The sequence below is a fragment of the Balaenoptera musculus genome, chromosome 3 (assembly GCF_009873245.2).
Source record: "Balaenoptera musculus isolate JJ_BM4_2016_0621 chromosome 3, mBalMus1.pri.v3, whole genome shotgun sequence".
In the NCBI taxonomy this organism is placed as follows: domain Eukaryota; kingdom Metazoa; phylum Chordata; class Mammalia; order Artiodactyla; family Balaenopteridae; genus Balaenoptera; species Balaenoptera musculus.
This window is the reverse complement of record NC_045787.1, coordinates 157407501-157429713: the sequence shown is the minus strand read 5'-3', so window position 1 is coordinate 157429713 and position 22213 is coordinate 157407501. Positions and strand designations below refer to the sequence as shown.

At 60.2% G+C, this 22213-nt stretch overlaps 2 protein-coding genes across 3 annotated transcripts; both read left to right on the top strand.

The window, feature by feature from the left end:
• The first annotated feature begins 171 nt into the window (after window positions 1-171).
• YJEFN3 (YjeF N-terminal domain containing 3) lies at window positions 172-8923 on the top strand. 2 transcript variants are annotated; one of them, XM_036845368.1, is made up of 6 exons: window positions 178-547; window positions 4563-4671; window positions 6543-6653; window positions 6890-7003; window positions 7083-7233; window positions 8681-8923. In XM_036845368.1, the coding sequence occupies exons 1-6, from the start codon at window positions 432-434 to the stop codon at window positions 8884-8886; spliced, it is 807 nt and encodes a 268-aa protein (XP_036701263.1). In that variant the 5' UTR covers window positions 178-431; the 3' UTR covers window positions 8887-8923. The 2 variants fall into 2 exon arrangements, with proteins under 2 accessions (XP_036701265.1, XP_036701263.1); XM_036845370.1 differs by lacking the exon at window positions 6543-6653 and having other exon boundaries at window positions 172-547.
• Window positions 8924-9567: 644 nt separating this feature from the next.
• CILP2 (cartilage intermediate layer protein 2) lies at window positions 9568-17767 on the top strand. Its single transcript, XM_036845367.1, is given in 9 exon segments — window positions 9568-9631; window positions 10634-10732; window positions 11607-11879; window positions 12409-12564; window positions 13641-13715; window positions 13718-13924; window positions 14292-14400; window positions 14628-14785; window positions 15034-17767. Coding segments are annotated over 9 exon segments (3477 nt in total). The 3' UTR covers window positions 17370-17767.
• The last annotated feature ends 4446 nt before the right edge of the window (window positions 17768-22213 follow it).

Genomic DNA, 22213 nt, shown 5'->3' with positions numbered 1-22213 from the left:
GATCACCCTTCAGCATCGGCTACCAAATATGCCTGGACTTTTTCCTACCTTTGTTGAAACCCTGCTTGTCAGCAGCCAACCCCTTCAGATGGGGGGGCTTCTCCACCTGGGTACGGGGTGGGTGGGTGACCTGCATAGGAGAGCACCGGGATGGAGAGGGGCGCAGCAGAGGCGGGTCCCCTCGCTCCCAGGCCAGGATCCCATAGCAGGGGTAACCGGCCCATCGCTGCCCCTCCAGACTTTTGTTTTCCTGCCAATATTCGCAACTCTGGGATTCCCGCCATCCTCTGAGGCAGCTGCATTGCTGGCGCAGTGGGGTTAAGTCCACTTGCACCTACCAACCAACGGCTGTGCGCAGCGCCTTCGCGGCGTCTCCTGATTGGCGGACACACGGTGGGTGGGAGGAGAGAGGACGCCCCCTCTGCCCAGGGATGCACTTAAAAGGCTGTGGTGGTGGTGGCTGCCGGTGCGCACAGATCACCTCCGCCATGAGCAGCGCGGCTGGCCCGGGCCTAGCGGAGGCGCCCGAGGAGCGGTGTTTCCTCAGGTCAGCCGGGGAGAGGGACGGGGGGCTGGGCCATGGCTGGAAGAGGGCCTGGGGGACCAGGGGCTGTAGATCAGAGGCAAAGGCATGGCCGGGATGGGGGGCGGGGAGAATCCCAGGCCCATCCCGCATTTCACTGGAGAGACTAAGCCTGCGGCTGCCAACACCTCCAAAGCTGTGTTGCCAGGGAAACGGCATCTGCAGCAGGCCCGCCCCTCATGAATTACTCATCAGCACCACTGGTCGCTCCCCCGTTACCCACAGCCTAAGCAGGGCCCGCCTCCCCTTTCCATCTTTCCCAGGGACCCTGGAGCCGATGCCCCTTGTCCCCCATCCAGGAAGAGCTGAGCTCTTTTAGCCCCTCAGATGCTCACACACTCGTTGATGGTGCACCTGCTACTAACCCCTTGTTCAGAGGAGAAAACTGAAGCCTGGGGAGGGAAGCCACTGGCTGCCCTAGGGCTAAAGTGATTGTTAAATACATAGGCCACTTGCCAGCGGGCTGATGAATTTGGGGTCTGGAGCTGGCAGCTGTGGTTGTGCCTTCCACCTTGTGGAAGTCATCCTCTTGTGTCCTTCTCTTAAGCGCTTGTGACATGGGACCCCAAGCAGGGCTGTAGACCTCACTGTAAACCAGACCCCACAGTCCTTTGTGCGGCTACCTGCCCACTGTCCACTCAGCCCCTCTTCTCAAGGCAGATACTGTGGAGCGACTGGCTGATGTCCAGACTCAGCGAGAGACCCAGCACATGCTAGGCAGGGGGAAGAAAATGTTCTAGAAGCTGGAGCTGTGACTTCACCTGGTGTGGGGGATGGGGGGCCCTCAGATGCCAACTAAGGAGTGATGGGGTGCTGTGTGTTGGGTGGGAGTGGAACACGGGGAGAGGAGGCTGAGATGGGAGACATAGTGGGGGGCCTGTAAGTAAGGTGAGGAATTTGAATATTCTCTGAATACTGGGGACCCATAAGAAGGTTTGGGACGGGGTGGTGAAATCTGGTGTTCAAGTTTTCAAAGCCCCCTCAGCTTGTGTTGAGTTTGGGGGAATGTGACTGCAGTCGGCAGCCAGGTGAGCAATGATGAAGGGCTGGTGGGCAGAGGCACGAGGGTGGAGAGAAGCAGATGGAGCTGAGAAAGCAGGGAGCGTGTGGCACAGGCACCCTAGCCTCAGAGCTTCATCTCTAAAAAGCCCCCTCCTGGAGCATTTTGCCCCTTCTGGGGCTGGTGGGCAAATCGCGGGGCCTCACAGCTCCTCTCATCTGGGGGCTGAGGTTGGGAGAAGCAAGAGGCACCCTCATAAACTGAGCACTGCTCCCCAGTCCCATAACAGTTCTGCCCCATCCCCTCCCCTGCCCAGAGCAGCTGCTGCCCCTACCCTCAGGCTCCTAAGCCTGGACTGCCCTCTGCCTGTGGAGTCCCGGTTATCTCTCCAGTGACCGGTTAGGCAGGAAGATAAGGTTCCAAGTGGAGGCCAGAGGCCAAAGCTTTGGAACAGAGAAAGAAGAGGAGGAATGGATGATCCTCCCCCAGCCCTCCTGCGGGGGCAACAGAGCTGTCACAAGATGAAGACAGAGGAATGAGCCATATTCTTCCTGCCTGCCTGCCTGCCTGCCTGCCTGTGCTGGGTCTTTGTTGCTGCTCACAGGCTTTCTCTAGTTGCGGTGAGCGGGGGCTACTCTTCGTGGAGGTGTGTGGGCTTCTCATTGCGGTGGCTTCTCATTGTGGAGCACGGGCTCTAGGTGCGCGGGTTTCAGTAGTTGTGGCTCGCGGGCTCTAGAGCTCAGGCTCAGTAGTTGTGGCACGCGGGCTTAGTTGCTCCGTGGCATGTGGGATCTTCCCGGACCAGGGCTCGAACCCGTGTCCCCTGCACTGGCAGGCGGATTCTTAACCACTGTGCCACCAGGGAAGCCCTGCCACATTCTTAAAGCGCCTTCGACGTTCTTTCCCGGGAGCTGGGCCGGCCTGTCCTGGGGGCGCTCTTCATCTGGCCCCACCATGAGCTCTGTTTCCCCACCCGGTCCTTCAACCTCCTGCAGCATCAGCCGCAGACACCTGGGAGTTGAATCTGGCTCTGCTCGCTGGGGTGACAAGGCATGTCACCTTGCCCTAAGCCTCCATCTTCCCCATCTGTGTGGGACCCTGAAGTATCTTTCTGACCAAGTTTCTCAGCCTCGCTCTCTCTGCCTCTCTTCTGTCCCTTGAACCTGCCAAGTTCATTTCCACCACAGGTCCTCGGCCCTCACTGTTCTTGCCACCTGGATTACCTCCCACAGCACTCCAGGCCAGCTCCTCCAGGAAGCCCTCCCTGACTCCCCATTGCATAGCAATGCTTGCTTCCCACCTCCACCCCTCCTGCTGCCTGGCCTGGTCACACTGCACAATTGGCTAGAAGGCTGTGGTCTCCTGCTCACAGAATCAAAAAAAGGAACCTCAGGATTCATCCCAACAAACCTCTGCCCATCTGTAGGTCTCCCTCTGCTTTGCTCACACTCTCTCCGTGGCTCTGGAGACAGACACCAAGGGTAGAAGGCTCAGTTTTCCAACTTGCTTCCTACATGACTCTGGGCAAACCATTTTATTTATCTGAGTTGTTATATGTTCTTCCAACTCTTCTGGGCCTGGTCCTTTTACGATAATAATAATAATGATAATAATTATCATAATAACAATTATTATTATTATCATTACACTCTAGTGTGTGCTGAGCTGGGGGCAAGTGCCGTTCCCCAGCTAGAAGGGGTCCTGGCTACGGGAAGCTGGCATCAGGCTATAGACCCTGCCCAGCTGCTCCAGCCCCTGATTCTGGAGTGAGGAACGTCTTCCAGTCCTCAATGCCAGCCAGCTCTTCCTCTCTGTAGCCACCAAGCCCAGACCAAGGCCAGCTTGGGCCCTGCTCTTAGAAGGGCCCAACACTTGGTTTAATGCTCTGCCATCACCATCTTAAAATTCTTAATAATTATTGATCAAGGGGCCCCACATTTGCATTTTGCACTGGACCTAGAAAATTAGCCTGTCCTGCCTTCTCTTTTGCAAAGGAGGAAGCAAGGCTCAGAGAGATGAGACAGACCTCAGTCACTCACTGAGCTGGGGACTGAGCTTCACCTCAAGCACTGTGGCTCCATTTCTCTGGCCACAATTATTGAATTTTATCACTGTCCCTGAAGAGGGATCACCACTGAGTCTCATAGCTGCAGGCGCCACATCCGCCTCCCCATGTGAGCCATCAAACTCTGCTGCCTTGGGCTTCCCTGGTGGCGCAGTGGTTAAGAATCTGCTTGCCAATGCAGGGCACACGGGTTCGGGCCCTGGTCCGGGAAGATCCCACATGCTGCGGAGCAACTAAGCCCGTGTGCCACAACTACTGAAGCCCCCGCGCCTAGAGCCCGTGCTCGGCAACAAGAGAAGCCACCGCAATGAGGAGCCTGCACACCGCAATGAAGAGTAGCCCCTGCTCGCCGCAACTAGAGAAAGCCCGTGCGCAGCAACAAAGACCCAACGTGGCCAAAAAAACAAAGCAAAACAAAACTCTGCTGCCTTTAAAACCCACCTCCCCCAGGCACCGCCAGTCCAGTTAACCTCCAGTGTCCTAGAATCCTTTCAGTGGTTTTCACTGCCTGAAATCCACGCGTCACCCCCAACAACTAAGTCCTTCATGCTCTATTCCCCCCTCTGGGTTCCTCTTGCCTTGGGGGCTGGGGGCATCTGGGTGAGGCTCTATATCCCATGCTTTGGGGCAATGGAACCAACATGCACTGCCATGCACTTCTTCTACCACCAGAGGGCTCCCGCGCCTCAGGCTTGTGCTCAAAAGTCCCGCCGCCTTCCAGACTTCCGTTCAATGGTGTGTGCGATGGATGAGGAAACTGAGGAAGGGTCTTCGGCTCTGGGCACGGGGTGGGGGTGGCATCCGGGCCTGGCTCGGAACATTGGTGGCACATTTCTGGCTCCAGCTGAGTCTCTGTCTCTAAGTCTTTCCATCTCTCTGTGTCTCTGAGCATCTCTCCCCGCTCTGACCCCCAGCACAGCGGAGGCAGCTGCCCTGGAGCGGGAGCTGCTAGAAGATTATCGCTTCGGGCGGCAGCAGCTGGTGGAGTGGTGCGGCCATGCTAGTGCCGTGGCTGTGACCAAGGTACCTGACCCCTGATTCTCAACCTTGACCCCAACCAGATGGCCAGCCCACCAGAGTGGAGGCCTAGCTGCATGACCCCCATGGCCAGGATGGTCATTTCTGCCCTCAAGAAGCCCCTCTTTGCTTGGGGCCACCCCAGCCCATCACTCAGATGGGGAAACTGAGGTCCAGAGAGGATCATCACTGGCCCAGGCCAGGGTGTTGATGAGCGTCAGGACAGAGACGGGGGTCCCCACAAAAGTGGAGGCAACCACAGAGATAGGTCTGGGGCCCTTGACTGCCTGCCTCTGCCACCTCCTGGGTCTTGAGCAGAGGGGACGTCAGTTCCTGAAGTCTGAGCACCCGCAAACAACTCCCAGCCACAGGTGGGGGATCTGAGGCCCAGAGGTGGGGAAGGGTCTGCACAGGGCCCTGGGGGGTTGGAAGTAGAGCTATGTTTGGCTCTGGAGCAAACCCCCAGGCCTCGAGGTGCCTGCAAGAGATGCAAGAATAATAGCAATGACGATACTACTGTCCAGTGTTTTGTGTCGTGTTGCCAAACCACGCTGGGCCTCAGTTTCCTCCTCTGAAAAAGGGTAATAAACTGACACCAATTAATAAACACAAATGCCTTAGAAAAGTGCCTGATTGAGTCAGGGCTCCAGCAGGTAACCCTTTTCCTCTTCCTCCCCTTCTTCCTCCTCTTCTTATTACCACTGTATATTTTTTTAAAAACTTAGTATCTTTCTTTATGTGGACTCAATTGTCTTTTAACTTAAATGTTGCTAGTTCCAAGTGAAACAGATCCTGAGTGAGATGCTCAGAGGAAAAGAGAACAATGAAAATCAAAGCCACAAAAGCAAACTCAGTGTAGTAAACTCACGCCTGGCCATTGATGACCAACCGTCCAGTTTTTGCACTGAAAGCTCTGTGTTTGTCCAGAGGCCCCTCGGTCCTAGCCAGCTGGACGTTATCACTCTCCCCGACTTGGTTGCGGGTCTGGGGCTCTGGGCATGGCGTGGTGGGGTCATAGGTAGGACCAGGTTGGGTCAGGACCTTGCTGAGGCCCTGGGGAGGAGACTCAAAAAGGAAATAACTCTCCCTCTGTGTGGTTGGAGGTTATAGTTGGGCCCCCTGGAGCCACCCTGGGCCTGGTAGAGACCCCACAAGCCTGTCAGAGCCATTGTTACTCCCATTTGATAGAGGCTGGGGAAGGAGAGTGAGCTGAGGCCAAGCAGAGAGTCAGGGTAGGGCTGAGACTCTTAGCTTCTGCGTTAAAAGAGAGGGAGATACACAGAGACACAGAGGAGAGTCTGAGAGATACAGAGACCGAGAGAAAGACACAGAGGCGAAGACAGAAACGAGAGACACGTCTCATCTGAGGAGAGACACGTAGAGAGTCTGAGAGATACAGAGAGAAAGACAGGCAGGTGAAGACAGAGGCCAACGGAGAGGGACGGACGGAGAGAGACAGGGTATGGTGCATTGGAAAAATACCCCCCTCCCCTACTGCCCCCAGCTGTGGGGCCTCCGGGAGGGACTGAGAGACGGAGGCCTGGAAACATGAGCGGGGGGAGGAGCAGCCACTGCAGTGGAAGAAGGTGGAAGAATGTCTGCAACTCAGGCCGAGAATAAACAAACCGCACTCTGGGCTCGGGTCGTGGCAGGAGGCACGTTTTTCTGCTTGGGCTTGGCAGAGCCTGAGGCAAGGACTCTGGGTCTCCAACAAGGAAACTGAGGCCCCCAGAGGCCCTGGCCCCTCTCCTCCTGTCCTGTCCTCTTGCCTCCAGGCCCAAGCCCTATCCCATCCTCTACTCCAGGCCTCAGTTTCCCCACTGGAGTAAGGAGAAGTTCCGAACGCCATGCCTTTGCCTTTGCTGTGCCCCTGCCAGGTGTTCCCTTTGCCTGCCCACTCCCGGAAGCAGAGGACGGTGCTAGTCGTGTGCGGCCCGGAGCAGAATGGGGCAGTGGGGCTGGTCTGTGCCCGGCACCTGCGGGTGTTTGTGAGTAGCAAGGATTTCCTTGGCCTCCCAGGGTCACACTCCCAACCCATCCTTGAAAAACAATTGCTTCCTCCTCTTATTAGTGTCCCAGGGGGAGGATGAGGCATGTCAGGTTACAGAATATGTCCAGTGCTTGTGCCAGGCAGTGTCTGCTGCATGGTACCCAGATCTGGGGGCAGAGGCCCAGTGGGGAGCCTGGGAGGGCCCCAGTGCTGACCCCTTCCTACTCCCCGCAGGAGTACGAACCAACCATCTTCTACCCCACTCGCTCACTGGACCCGCTGCACCGCGACCTGACTACCCAGTGTGAGAAGATGGACATCCCCTTCCTGTCCTATCTGCCCACGGAGGTCAGCTCGGGTGGCAACTGAGAGGGTTGGTGGGGGACAGTGCCCCAAGATCGACCCCTGACCCCGCCTGCCCTTCCAGGTCCGGCTCATCAACGACGCCTACAGGCTGGTGGTGGACGCCGTGCTGGGCCCCGGTGTGGAGCCGGGCAAGGTCGGGGGCCCCTGCATGCGTGCGCTGGCCACGCTCAAGCTACTGTCCATCCCCCTCGTGAGCCTGGACATTCCCTCAGGCATGTCAGGTGGAGCGGGGGGCATGAGGACCTGGAGGGCTTGGGTGGAGGCCCCTGTACCCTGGCTTCTGGTGGTCCCAGCCTGTCTGCCCACTCTGAGCCTCAGTTTCCCCAGCATGGATGGATCCTGCACTCTGGGTGAGGCTGAGGGTCATGTCCATCCCTCGGATGGGGAATACCCAGGCTGGTGCCCATGTGACCCTGGGTCCCCTCCCCCCTACACCCAGCACAGTGTGCCCGCTGCCCACCCTGGCCCAGTCACCCGGGGCAGACGTGAGCTCACTCGGCAAAGGCCCCGCTCATCCTGGCCACCGCCCCAGGCCTGTTGGAGCCATTAGGCAATGGGCAGAACGAAACAAACAGCTGCTGGCCAGCCAGACCCTCCGTGGGGTTGGCCAGACTCAGGGGGACATCACCCGGATTACAAGACCCCGGGGTCATACCAGCAGGATGCCACAGAGCTGGGGGTGGTGTCTAAGGGAGGAGGTGGTCTGAGGGGACAGACTGCAAGCTCATGTCTGAACAGATAGCCTTGGACAGAGAGGGTCTCCCTGTTAGGTCAGGAGGGATTATTAGTGGCCCCTAGTCTGAGGGTGGAGGCTAGGGTCAGAGAAGGAAGGATTAAAGTCAGAGGGAGGAGGCTTTTAGTTAGTGGCCCCAGACAGGTCAGAGGGAGGAGAGAAGGCAAAGCCCCTAGTCTGAAGGTGGAGGCTCATTTGAGGGATGGCAGAGGCTACAACCCAGTGAGGGAGGGGGCAGGGTCCTGCCAAGTCAAAAGGCAAGATCTAGTCTGAAGGTGAAGGCAGGGATGTCAGGTCAGAGGGAAGAGTCTCTAGTCAGAGGGAGGAGGATGGCTGCTCAAGTTGGGAGGGGCGGGGGGGCACATCTTGTCAGAGGCAAGAACCTGGGGCAAAGAGACAGGTCTGATGGGGGAGGCTTGCCTGAGGATGGTGGCAAGTCTGTCCCCTGAGTAGAGAGTGGGGATCTGGGAGGAGGCTGGGAGGTCTGGGTGGAAAGAGACTTTAGTTTAAGTAGGGGAGCTCAGGATTGATAGGGAGGGAGGTATAGAGACAGACGCCGGGTCAGAAGGCAGACGCGTAGGTCTGATTGGGAAAGGGCAGCAGGTAGAAATGAGGTCGTCTGAAGGCAGAGGCTGAGTCAGATGGAGGAGGAAGATTGGGCAGCAGGATGGGAGCAGAGGTAGACAAGTATGAGGGCAGAAGCTCTGGTCAGAGGAGGAGGGAAACATCTCCAAGGAGCGGGGAGAAACTGGCCTGAGGGCAGAGGCTCAGTTTTATGGGAGGCAGGTCTGACCAAACTCACGGGTCAGAGCAGAGGCTGTGTCTGATGGGGAAGGGGAAGTGGGTGATGGGGCGGCAGGTCTCTTGTCTGACAGCCAGCACCCCTTCCAGCTCCTGATCCCCGCCTCCCATCCTTCCTCCCTCAGGCTGGGACCCAGAGACCGGCGGCGACGCCGAGGACGGGCTACGACCCGACGTGCTCGTATCGCTGGCGGCGCCCAAGCAATGCGCCGGCCGCTTCTCCGGGCGCCACCACTTCGTGGCTGGCAGGTTCGTGCCCGACGACGTGCGCCGAAAGTTCGCTCTGCGCCTACCGGGGTACACGGGCACCGACTGCATCGCGGCGCTTTGACAGCCACCCGTGCCCACGCGGCTTGGACCCGCGCCAATAAACACACGTACCACCGCCACCTCGCCTGGGCCTCCTCTGTGCGCGGGGTCCGGCGCGGGGGTGGGGAAGCTCAGGGAGGAACTTCCCACCGGTCCCCTGGTGGCCCCAAGGCGGGAGGGATGGAGGGCAGACGTAAATGGGACTTCCCGCTGGCCTCGGAGAAAACGAGCCAGAAGAGTGGAGGGTAGATTCAGGGTGGGATTTCCAGGCTGCTCAGGGTGGCCTAAAGCCAATAGAATCGAAGTTAGACCCGATGGAGGATTTCTAGCCGCCTAAAGGGCGGCTTAAACATTGAAGGTTCGGACAGCTTCAGGCTCGATTCCAGGAGGCACTTCCCGACGTGGAGAACAGAGGGTGGGCTAAGGAGGGGACTTCCAGCCGGCGACGAGGGGACGCAGGCCAGCCCGAGGGCGGAGATACAGCCGGACGCACCGAGGGGGGGGGGCGACCCAAAGAGGTTGTCTGCGCACCGCAGTCACCTCGGGCCGGGAGCGTTGCTTGGACGGGGAGTGGCCTGGAAGGGGCGTGGCCTGCGGTCGCGTCCCTCCCACATCCACAGCCCCAGCGGCCGCCAGACCCGCGGGAGTCCGACCCGAGTGCACAGCGGAGCTGGGACCCTCCCTCCGACTTTCGGACCTGGCCATGGCGTCACTGCAGATACTGCTCTGCCTCTGTGTCGCCGCCGCGCACCTGGCGGGGACCCGAGGTGAGGCGCCCCCAGACCCCAGATCAGCCCCCTAGGCGCCGAACGTCTGACAGAGGGCGTGGCAAGCAGCCGGAGCCTGGAGACAGAACCAAGGGACCCAATTGCTTCCCCAGGCTTGCATTCCCTTTGCCAGCCTCGGGGGTGGAGTGAGGGGGCAACGAAGAGATGGAGCTCTGGGACCACCTGGGGCAGGAGGGGATCTCATCCACTGTCTTCCCTCCTCCAAGGGACGATAGGGGCACCGGGAGTGTGGCTATGAACTTCAGGCTCCTCTGGATTCTCAGGACTGCAGGGTGCCCATCTCAGCCACAGCATTTGGACCCTGAATCATCCAGTCTTGGCCTCAGTATGAAGGGGCCAGAGCTGTCCCCTCTCACCTAACTCCTTCCCTCTTCCACACACACACACACACACACAGCACTCAGAAAAGAAATTCCCATTTCTGGAACACTCAGTGGAGTGGGGAACTGGGCCCATTTCTCAGATGGGGAGACTGAGACTCCAAGAGGGAAGGGACTTGTCTGAAGTCACTGCCCAGCCCAGCTATCTCAGACAACTCGTGGCTGGAGAAGACAGGCTAGATTCCAAGGACTTCCCACTGGCAGCTTGGGCCCCAAGTGCAGGGATGAAAGGTAAACTGAGGGAGGGACTTCCAGTCAGCAAACGGATGAAAGAAAATTCAGATCAATATGACATCAGGGAGGGGCACAGCCAACTGAACCCATGGCCACTGAGCACAGTGGGAGAACTGGGTCTGGGGAGCAGAGTGGACACAGACTTCCCCAACCTAAGGGGCTGTGTCAGAGTGAGGGATGGGGCTGTGGGAGACTGGGGGTGGGGAGGTCATGGGGAGGCTTCCTGGAGGAGGGGGTGCTGCAATTCTCGGGATCAGCCAGAGCTGGATTCTGGCTTCTCCTCTGTGAAATGGGGACGATCGTGGCAGCACTTTGCATACCAGGAGTTCACAGAGGTCCTTCCCCCTACCCCTCACCCCTTCGACAGGCACCACCACCCCTGAGGAGCCCATGGTGACTGCGTGGGGCCTTGAAGGTTCATTGCTGCATCCTGGCCAGCCCTCGCCAGCCCTGGAGGACTGGGAAGGTGAGCCAGCTTGGGTCCGAGTCCTCGTTCTGCTGTGGACTCTGTGTGAGCTCTGGCTGGTAGGGTCTTGTGAGGAGGGGATACAAGCTGGGTGAAGAGCCCAGGACTGTCCTGGTCCCTGGGCATGGCAGCCCCTGGAAGTGGTGCCCCAAGAGGTCTAAGTTTTAGGAGCAGGGAGATGAGAGCCCAGGCTGTTTGTCCAGGAGGAAACCAGGGTGGGGCGGGGCGGGGCGGTGAGACAACCAGCTCAGTTCAGTCAGGGAAACAGGAGTTCTGGAACCCAAGTCTCTAGCTTCCCAGCTAGGAAGGTTCTATTTGACTTGCTCTTGAATGAGGAAAGGAGTGAGCGCCTCTTGGGGGGTTGATGGAAACAGAAGTTAACCTGTGAGAGACCAGACCCTTCCCACCTCTGGCTTCCGTGAAACGGAGGTTGCCTGATAGGTTCAGTGGGCAATGAGCAAGGTCCCAGCTGGCAGTGATGCGAGGCCGCTAGGCAGTGGAACAGCTGGTCTCAGGCCTGGCTCCTCGTGCTGCCTTTATATCTCCTTACACCTCAACGGTTCTGAATTCTGAGTGGGGGCTGGTGAGACAGTGGCAAGATCTCAGCATGCACTCATGGGCCAGCTCAGATACTGAGCAGCAGAACTAGGGCCGGTGCAAGCGCAATCCAACCTCCCCTGATCCTTTTACAGCTCCTTCTGCCCTCGAGGGCTCTGGATCTGGGCAGGCTGGGCTAGCCCATGCACTTTTGTGGGGAGGGGGACCTGGCTTAAACACGCAGATGGGGGTGGGCAGGCCGCAGCCCGGGCTCCTGCATGAACTGATGGGGCCCGACCGGCTGAGGCCCGGGTCCCAGCGCGTGCGGTGCCGGCAGAGGCCAGCGAGTGGACGTCCTGGTTCAACGTCGACCACCCGGGAGGCGACGGTGACTTCGAGAGCCTGGCTGCGATCCGCTTCTATTACGGGCCGGCGCGAGTGTGCCCGCGGCCGCTGGCGCTGGAGGCGCGCACCACAGACTGGGCCCTGCCGTCAGACGTCGGCGAGCGCGTACACTTGAACCCCACGCGAGGTTTCTGGTGCCTCAACCGCGAGCAGCCCCGAGGCCGCCGCTGCTCCAACTACCACGTGCGCTTCCGCTGCCCGCTCGGTGAGGGCGGGGCTAAGGGAGCGGCGGGGACTGGCCATAGGTGGATGAGGCCTGAAAGGATGGTGTTGTGTGTGTGGGGGTGGGGGGTGCAGGGCGTGGCTAGGAAGAGGCGGGGTCTTTTAGGAGCAAGGCCGCAGGAGAGGGCCGGACCGGATAGGAGAGGGGCTTTGGAAGGGAGGGGCTAAGAATGGCCGGGGCCCAGGTGGGGGTCAGGAAGGGGCCCCCAGGAACATAGCTCCCTCTCACTGCCCTCTTTTGCTAGGCCTTAGAACTAGGGCCGTTCTGTGGAGGTGTGTTTTGAGCCCCAGATGTGTGTGAGACGCAGGGAGAACAGCAGGGCTTATCTTGGCGAGGGCGGGAAGGTACCTCAACTGCACATTCGACTGGTGCGCCTGGGGGAGCACCGATTGAGGCAGTGGGCAGGACTTCTCTCTGACTCGGATGCACGTGACGGGAGCACCCTCCAGTCCCACACTGTCAACAGAATTCCAGATTCTACCTGACGCCCCCATCCCTGCCCTCTCTCCAGAGGTCACGTGGGGTGCGTGGGGCCCGTGGGGTCCCTGTTCGGGGAGCTGTGGGCCAGGCCGTCGCTTGCGCCGCCGCCGCTGCCCAAGCCCCGCTGCGGATGCGTGTCCTGGGCGTCCCCTGGAGGCGCAGAAGTGTGTGAGGCCTCCATGTCCAGGTAGGAGGGGCGGGGCCTGGAGGAGCTAGTGGGGTTAGAGGCGGGGCCTGGGTGTAGGGGCGGGGCCAGTTGAGGGAAGTACCTAGAGGGGCTAGTTGGGGCGGAGCCTGATGGGGCGGCGCCTGGAGGGAGGAGGCGGAGCCTGAGTGTAGGGGCGGAGCCTAGACGACCAGAACTTGGACCACGTGGAGACTGGCTTTTCCTTCCCTTCCGGGCCCCCGAAGAGCATTGGTAAATGTGTACATCTGGACGGGTGGACGCCATGGGGGTCGTGTCCAGTCATGGGCAGATCTGAGGAGGCGCTTCCTCTGTGTGCCTGTTGGAGTGTGCGGATGGCCTGGTGGACGTGGATACACACAGAAGCTGGCTCACGCACTCGGGGTGCACACACGCGTGGCATTCGCAGGCCACGCCCGTCCCCCATGCCCACGCGGACATGCGCTCACACCCTGGCAGACACGATGCCCAGGCCCTCCCTGGGCCAGACACCAGGCCAGCCAGGAGGCGACTGGAAATTCCAATCAGGCCTGGTCTCCACAAACATGGTCTGGAGACTGCCCCAGCAGAGCACGCAGCAGGGTGGGGGAGCACAGTGGCCAATGGGGTGGTGGGATCCCCACCCTACTCTGCTTGGCTCTGCCTTCTCCGTGCCTCTGCCCTGAAGTTTCCAGTGGAATTTTCCATTTTATGGCGAAACCGCAGGATTGTGACGGGAGGGAGATGTTCTGGGCCCAAGACCCATCCCCTCGCTGGGCCCCCAGCCCCTGCCTGAACATTTCCCCTCATGCTAGAAGGAGCCTCTCTGCCCTGTAAGAGTCACCTATCCTGTCCCCTCCTCCAGGGCATCTCCTTCACACCAGGACCCCAAGTCCCTCCCCTTGGCCCAGCCCTGACCACTCAGCCCCATGTCCTTCACACCAAGGGCTGCTCCAAGCAGGTCCATGCTGAGGACTCTCTGAGGGGAACAAGGTGGGGAGGGTGTCTGAGTACCTTTGCTGAGTGACTGATAGAGAGGAAAGCCCTCCCCAGGAAGGGGTCAAGAGTCTTCTCTGCCTCCTGTGTCCCCCCTCCCCCAGGGTGTGGTCCCAACACCTGTGGGTGCCCTGACCACATCCTTCTGGGCTCGGTGGTCACCCCATCTGGGCGTCCGCTGCCACAGCCAGGGTCTCCTTGCGAGACTGGCCTGGCACCATGGCTACTAGCCATGCCCACGGAACCTTCTGGGTGCCTGGAGTCTGTGCCAGCAGCCGAGCCAATGTCAGTGCCCAAATGGATGGCTTCCCTGCAGGCATGGCCCAGGCCCAGGCCCAGGCCAAGAGCTCCAACTCTGCTGTGGTCACTGTTGTCCTTAATAAGTTGGGTAAGTGCCTCGTGGCAAGAGGGATGAGGGGGCTGAGGAACTGGGGAGGAAATTCAGGGTGACACCAAGCACTTGGGATGATGTGATGCACAGTGAGGCCAATGGGGCAAGAAATAAGGTGTAACGGTCATTGGAGAAGATGTGAGGTGACAGGTGGAGTTGCAAAGGGAAGCATTAAGATTAAGCATTAAGGGCACAGTCTCCAGCAGATGTGAGGTGAACCTGAGTGAGGGGAGGGTCATCAGAAAAGGCCCAAGTGAAACAGGGCATCACTGTAAGGGAAAGGATGGGGCCCTGCTCTTGGGAAGGGTCATTGGGAGAAGCTGGGATGGGGCAGGGCCCTGACCTTTGCTGCCTCTGCCCCCAGAGAAGCCCTACCTGGTGAAGCACCCTGAGTCCCGAGTTCGAGAGGCTGGCCAGAATGTGACCTTCTGCTGCAAAGCCTTGGGCACCCCCATGCCCAAGAAATACTCCTGGTGAGTGCCTTGCCCCATGCTCAAGGGTCTCGCGCCCAGCTTTGGGGTTGGAATGGGCTTCCCATGAAGACTCAGAGACTTGTGAGTGCCTCACAAGTGCCTGTGTAGTGCCTCAGAGACCCAGAGGAAGCTGCTCTGCAACCTCCCTGTGCTCCACGTGGGGCGGGACGGATGCAGCCCCTCCCCCGTGCCAAGGGCATTCATGGTGTTGCTCACCCACCACCCAGGTTCCACAACGGGACCCTGCTGGACAGGCGAAAGCACAGGTACAGGACCCACCTGGAGCTGCATGGGCTTCACCCAGACCAGGCAGGCACCTATCACTGCAAAGCGTGGAATGATGCCGGGGCCGTGCGATCGGGCACTGCCCAACTCACCGTGCTTGGTGAGCGTCCTCAGCAACCCTACCCACAACCCTGAGCGAGCCCTGACACCAAACTGAGCCCCAACCCCAGCTAAAACGCAACTTTAAATGGAAGCCCAACTTCAGACTGATCTCTGACCTTGCTCAGTCGGATCCCAGGCTCCCACTGAGCCCCCGGGTTGAGCCTCTGACCCCAATCTAGGCCCCCAACCTTGGCCTCCATGGAGTTCCCCCCCTTACCCTGATCTGGCGGATTTCTTGCTCCACAGCCCCAGGCCAGCCAGCCTGTGACCCCCAGCCCCGAGAACACCTGATCAAGCTTCCAGACGACTGTGGTCAGCCAGGCAGCGGCCCCATCTACCTGGACGTGGGCCTTTGCCCTGACACCCTCTGCCCCAGCCCTGCAGGCTCGAGCCCCCGATGTGGGGATGCGGGCACCCGCTGCTGCTCAGTGCACCGCCTGGAGAGCAGGAGGATCCACTGCTCTGACTACATCCTCCCAGTCAAGATAGTGGCTGAATGTGGCTGCCGGAAATGTCTGCCCCTGCGGGGGCTGATCCGGGGACGTGTGGTGGCCGCTGACTCTAGGGAGCCCTTGCGCTTTGCTCGGATCCTCCTGGGCCGGGAGCCCATTGGCTTCACATCCTACCAGGGTGACTTCACCATTGAGGTGGCACCTTCCACTCAGCGGCCGGTGATTACTTTCGTGGATCCCAGTGGCCAGTTCGTGGACACTGTCAGGGTCCTGCCTTTTGACCCTCGAGGTGCGGGCGTGTACCATGAGGTCAAGGCCATGCGCAAGAAAGCCCCTGTCATCTTAGATGCCAGCCAGAGCAACACGATATCCCTCGGGGAGATGGAGGACGAAGCCCCCTTAGGCGAGCTGGTCATCCCGCCGAGAGCCTTCCGCAGAGCTGATGGTGAACCCTACGCAGGGGCTGTGGAGGCCCGGGTGACATTCGTGGACCCCCGAAATGTCACCTCGGCGGCCGCCGCCCCCAGTGACCTGCGATTTGTGGACGGTGACGGGGAGTTGGCTCCACTGCGCACCTACGGCATGTTCTCGGTGGACCTGCGTGCTGCCGGCTCCGCAGAGCAGCTGCAGACCGGGCCGGTGGCCGTGCGTGTGGCCGCCAGCCAGATCCGAATGGCCGGCCACGTGGAGGCCCTGAAGCTGTGGTCGCTGAACCCTGACACGGGCTTGTGGGAAGAGGAGAGCGGCTTCCAGCGTGAGAGGTCGGCGGCCTCACGGGTCCGCCGGGAGGAGCGGGTCTTCCTGGTGGGCAACGTGGAGATCCGGGAGCGGCGTCTGTTCAACCTGGACGTGCCTGAGCGCCGCCGCTGCTTGGTGAAGGTGCGCGCCTACGCCAACGAAAAGTTCACCCCCAGCGAGCAGGTGGAGGGCGTGGTGGTCACGCTGGTCAACCTGGAGCCTGCCCCCGGCTTCTCGGCCAACCCCCGCGCCTGGGGCCGCTTCGACAGCGCCGTCACTGGTCCCAACGGGGCCTGCCTCCCCGCCTTCTGCGATGCTGACCGGCCAGACGCCTACACCGCCCTGGTCACGGCCACCCTGGGCGGGGAGGAGCTGGAGCCCGCCCCCTCCCGGCCCCGCCCCCTCCCGGCCACCGTGGGCGTGGCCCAGCCCTACCTAGACAAGCTGGGTTACCGCCGCACCGACCACGATGACCCCTCCCTCAAACGCAATGGCTTCCGCATCAACCTCGCCAAACCCAGGTCCGGCGACCCCACCGAGGCCAACGGCCCCGTGTACCCGTGGCGCAACCTGCGGGAGTGCCAGGAGGCCCCGGTGACCGCCAGCCACTTCCGCTTTGCTCGCGTGGAGATGGAAAAATACGAGTATAACGTGGTCCCCTTCCGCGAGGGCGTGCCGGCCTCCTGGACTGGAGATCTCCTGGCGTGGTGGCCCAACCCGCAGGAGTTCAGGGCCTGCTTCCTCAAGGTGAAGATCCAGGGTCCCCAGGAATACATGGTCCGCTCCCACAATTCGGGGGGCAGCCACCCTCGGACCCAGGGCCAGCTCTACGGTCTGCGGGATGACCGGAGTGTCCGAGACCCCCAGCGCCCTAGCACATCTGCCGCCTGCGTGGAGTTCAAGTGCAGCGGGATGCTGTTCGACCAGAGTCAGGTGGACAGGACGCTGGTGACCATCATGCCCCAGGGCAGCTGCCGACGCGTGGAGGTCAACGGACTCTTGCAGGATTACTTGACCCGGCACCCCCCTGCTGCACCCGCTGATGACCTGGCTGCCTTCTCCATGCTGGCCCCGCTGGACCCTCTGGGTCACAACTATGGTGTCTATACAGTCACTGACCAAAGCCCAAGGCTGGCCAAGGAGATTGCCATCGGCCGCTGCTTCGATGGCTCCTCTGATGGCTTCTCCAGGGAGATGAAGGCCGATGCTGGCACAGCCGTCACCTTTCAGTGCCGGGAGACACCAGCGGGCCGGCCTAGCCTCTTCCAGAGGCTGCTGGAGTCCCCATCGGCAGCTCTTGGTGACATCCGCAGGGAGATGGGCGAGGTGGCCCGGGCACAGGCACGAGCCTCAGGTCCCCTCCGCACCCGCCGTGGCAGGGTCCAGCAGTGACCCTGGGCCCCAGCCTCACTCCCCTGCCCTGCTCCAGACTCCTCTGTCCTTGGGAAGTCTCTTCAGGTTTCTGGGTACTTCCCTCCCCTGCCCAGAATTCAGTCAGGTCCGATGGTGGAAACGCAGGCAGATAATTGTTGCTGTGTGACGTGAAATGGAGTTTGTCCTGACTGTGGAAGCCAGCATCCTGGGGTGATGGTCGGGGCTGGTGACCGACTGAGGCCCAGAGGGGATCATTCCCAGCTCACATGCCAGCTCTGATTTCATTTCATATTTTGACCCTGATTTCAGATAATCTGCCCTTTCAGATTTCTGTGCTGAGCTGGATGCTTTATTGGGTCCTCTACCCTGAGTTTTGTTCTTGGGGTTATTTATTGAATAAATAATAACAGGTGTGAGTGTGGGGTCCGGACATGGCCCACTGAAGGTCTGGGGAAGAGGCTTCTTGGCTCTGGGGCTGGGGAGCACAATTCTCATATGTTTGGTGCTTGGAGATTCCCCAGGGGGTCGGGGCAGGGATTCAATTAAAGATGCTGCATTTCCAACTCCTGGTGTCAGTCTTGGGGAGAGAAGGATGGAGGCTGGGGCTGCTGGATCCAGGTGCACCTTGGCAGGCAGAAACAGGCCTGAAGCACATACGGACATGGGTGTGCAAGCGGCTTGCAGGCCCCCGTGCAGCCCCGGACACTCCTCAGGCAGGCACGTGGGCCCCAACCGATGCCCACAGAAGTGCATCTGCGACATGTGTGTGCAGAGCCGACTCATGAGCAGCCCAGGCTTGTGCAGCCCTGACTGCAAAACACAGTAGCAGCGGCTGCCCTGGCCTTATCCTCCTTGCTTGGCTGTGGTCAGTGGCTCCTATCTGGCCACATGCCCAGGGGCTACTGTGGGCAGGGAGAGGCCCTGGCAGGGCCGCTTGCCCCAGGAGGCAGGAACTGAGGCTTCCCTGGACTTCTTCCACCGGGGCCACAGCTGCCCTGCCCTGGGTCACACCCGGCTGAGGCCTGGCCATGCCTTGACCACATGGTGATTTGGCTGCCCAAGGCCATGGTCCTGAGCCCTCTGACCTCACCAGGACTCTCAGTCTGGAGGTGCAGAACCATCACTTGCTTGCGCTCTGTGTGCGCGTGGCCAGGCAAGTTGTCCTGACACCCCATGGGGCAGGTGCTGTTCTGACCACACCCCCACTTTCCAGACAGAGAACTTGAGGTCCCAAAAAGGAGAGGCAAAGGGCTGCTTGGGCCTTGGAGTGAATCCCGGCAGGAGCGGGGGCTCCCTGGGTGACCCAGCAGTCCCCTCAAGAACACGCGTGAGACTCCCTTGGCCTGTAGACGTCGGTCCCTGGAAGGCATCGATGTGGCGTTTCTGGGGGCCTGGAGTGGGGAGCACTGTGCCTGGCTGATTGCCCCCGGAAAGGGTGATGATGGCAGGGAGTTGGAGTGCGGGGTATTCCCTTATTCTAGGGCCTGCTCAGGCCTTCTGCACACCCACCCACCCACTCAGCCGCCCACTTCCCCTTCTATCACCCGCCCGCCCGCTCGCCCACCTGCCCACCCCTGCCCCTCCAGCCCCTCTTACCATTTACCTGTCTAGCATTTAGAGGTGTCACCTCTGTGCCAGCAATGGGGGCCCAGAGAGGGCCTGGCCTTGGCGGGGAGAGAGGTTCACACAGACCCCGACACACCTGTGGAGTCAGTGCTCAGCCCACATGGCCCGCTGGCTCTTGTCCATCTGGAGAACTCTCCATCCGACAACCCCCAGCCTCTCCAGCCCTCACTCACACTTTTGCTCAGGCCATGCCTTTCATGGGAACATCTTCCCCTGCCCAGGGGCCAGACTTAGGGGCCTGGAGGGTCTGGGAGAATCTGGCAAACCCGAGGGTATCAGCCCCAGTCTCTGAGGGTGGGCCCCAGGGCTGTGCTTGGAGACAAGGTTTGGAGGCCCCGGTGCCAGTACCCCAGCCTCTCCTTGGATAGGCTGTGATGGACAAGAGAGGGGAGATGCTTTGAGGCCCCTGGGAGCCAGGGGCATAAGCATTTATCCAGACATACTGTGTCTACACCCTCAGCTGAGAGGGAAGCTCAGAGGGGTAGGCCTCCGCCCAAGGCAATGCAGACTCTGGGCCTGCCTGTCGGGGTCCTGGGGAGCAGCAGGAGTGGGGGGGTTCCCCCTGCAGCTGGCAGGAGAAGCTGGCTTCCAGGCTGGGTGTGATGAGGTGTCAGACGCCACTGCCAAATACCTTTCATTGAGAAAGTGTTGGGGCCGCGGCCACTGCCAGGCCTGGGGCAGCTGAGTTTGGGGCAGGCAGCTGGCCCCCCTTCCCTATGGCGGGGCAGGGGTGGGTGGGTGTCATCCTGAGGCCCCCTCCCCAGCTGCTGCGGCTGGGCCAGGAGTGAGCAGGGGCTCCTAGAGGGAAGAGGGCCAGGGAGACTGTTCCAGGCAGAGGGCAGAGCCCAAGAAAATGCTTGGCACAGGACGGTGGCTGGGGCCCCAGTGCCTCCTCATCCCTGCTAACAACTCTTCAAGAGGGCAGCACTTGGCCCCAATATTCAGATGAGGAAACTGAGGCTCCAAGAGAAGGAAGCCATGGCTCTGAGCTGACAGCCCTGTGCTTCTTGACGCTGCCTTGTGACCCCATTCTAGCCTCCGAGCCAGGAGTCCCCCGCCCCCTCCTGGAATGTTTGCTATCCGCCTCCTGGTAAATCCATTGCTCTCCCCCTAAAACTGGGGCTGCCAGACCACACCCCGTCAGCTTGGGGTGTGGGGGGCATAAAGCTCCCCCCAGAGACCCCAGCTCCAGCCACCCTGGCATCAGCTCAGGGCACAAGGAGGCCCTTGGTCCCGCCTACGACATTTTAGACTTATAATTTTAGAACCAGGGGTTCTTAAAATTCCTAGTATTGCGAGTGGGAGAAAAATCTTGGAACAGTGCTTAAAACGAGAGAGTCTTAAACCTGTAGAATCCAAGAGGAGGAAGATAAAAATGAACATGCATTGAGCAGTGACTGGATACAAGCCCTCCCTGTCCCCCAAGCCCTAACTCACTTTGAGAGCATTTAATGTATATTTATTGTCTTGGGCCTCAAAATATTCTTTTAGGGAGGGTGGTTTTAGACACACATACCCCCCATTTCACAGCTGAAGGGACTTGCCCAGGGTCACACAGCAAATGGGGACACCATAGGCTGAAGGGAAGGGCAATGTTTCTCAGAGAAAAGGACATAGGCAGTGGGTCTTGAAGGGTGTCTAGGAGTTTGCCGGGTGGGCAAGGCTGGAAAGGCATACCAGGCAGCTGGAAAGGTACATGTGAAGGCTGAGGAGGGAAACCTCAGGCGGGCATGGAGAAGGGAGACACACAGGGGAGGTGTACAGAGCCTTGAATGCCAAGCAAGGAGCTGGAGAGTCTCCGGTGGGTGACGGGGAGCCACAGAAGGTGCTGGAGCTGGGAAAGATCACACAGTTTCTCATAACAAAGACTCCTCTAGACCTGGGGCGGCATTCAGCGTGTTGAAAAGTGTTTCTTTTATGGAACTGGGTCTGCCCCCTCCCACGTGGCAGACCTTCAGGGTCCAAACCTGCAGCCCAGCGCCCCTTCCCCTCCAGCTGCCTCCTGTTTTGGCTGAACACTGCTGGCGCCTCCACTTGGGCCTCGTGTCCCTGGCATGACCCACCACTTCCCCAGCCCCGTCTGTCTCCCTCATCAGCCCTCAGAGTTGGGTATGACCCAGTCGCAGACCCCAAAGACTGGAGCCAGCCTGGCAGGGAGAACTGGCTTCAGTCAGGTGGGAGGAATGCTTGCATTTTAATGGTGGAAACAGAGGCAGGAGGCCAGCAGAGAAGGAACAGTCCAGCTGAACGCCAACGTCCTCCTGCACAACCCCTCCCAGGGCAGGAGCTGAGGCCAGACCCCAGGGCCTGGGGTGGGGGATCTGGGCAGGCAGGAGGGAGGAGACCCCAGGGACCAGGGGAGCAACAGACAAGGACACTTGGGGATGCATGCAGGGAAACATCCACCGCCCTACCCAGGGTCACAGGCGCCGTGCCAAACAGCAGATGTGGCGCGTGGAGTCAAGTGTCCTTATCATCAGTCCCGAGGTCACACCGTCCTGGTCACTCGCTGCCCCTGTCCTCCCCAGACACTCCCTCCCACACCACCAGGCCACCTTCTTGTCACTCATTCAGCTACACTGTCACTCTTAATTGCAGCCCCATACGCAGTCATCCCCCCCGCCCCCCCCCCAAAGTGCACACGGCTGGATTTGCCGGTTGTTTTGGGTGTGACAGCCTAGCTGGTCTCTGTGCCAACCCTCACAGCAGCCCGGGCGGATGAACCCTGACACACAGGCTTACGAGGCAGGGTCCTGCGAGGGCGCTGGCAGCCAAGAGCACCTGTGTACAGTGGAGCAGCAACACCCACAGCTGCCCTTTGTCACCCTGCACCTGGGGACACTCAACCTTCAGGCACCCAGATCGCCCAAGTCAGGGCTGATTCTGACCCGCCACAAACCCCCGCAGTTCAGTCCCTCAAAGCACACCGGGCGCAGCCTGGTGCACGTGGCACCTCCCACCGTCCGGTGGCCCTGGGGAGGCTGTGGGCTGGGGGCTGGGGGCGCCTCGAAGTCCCAGATGCTTTTCCTAGGAAGTCCCGAATCCCTTCCTGCTGACTCAGCCCTGGGGACTGGCTGCCAAACCTCAGGTATGAGCTCGAAGGCTGCCTGGCGGGGCCTCCATCAGGGCGATCGGGGGAGCCCACTCAGGACTCAGCCCTCCCCCGGGCCCCAGCCCCTCCTTTGCCCCAGATGGAGCTTGAGCTTTAACGATGGGTCATAAGGCAGGGTACCACC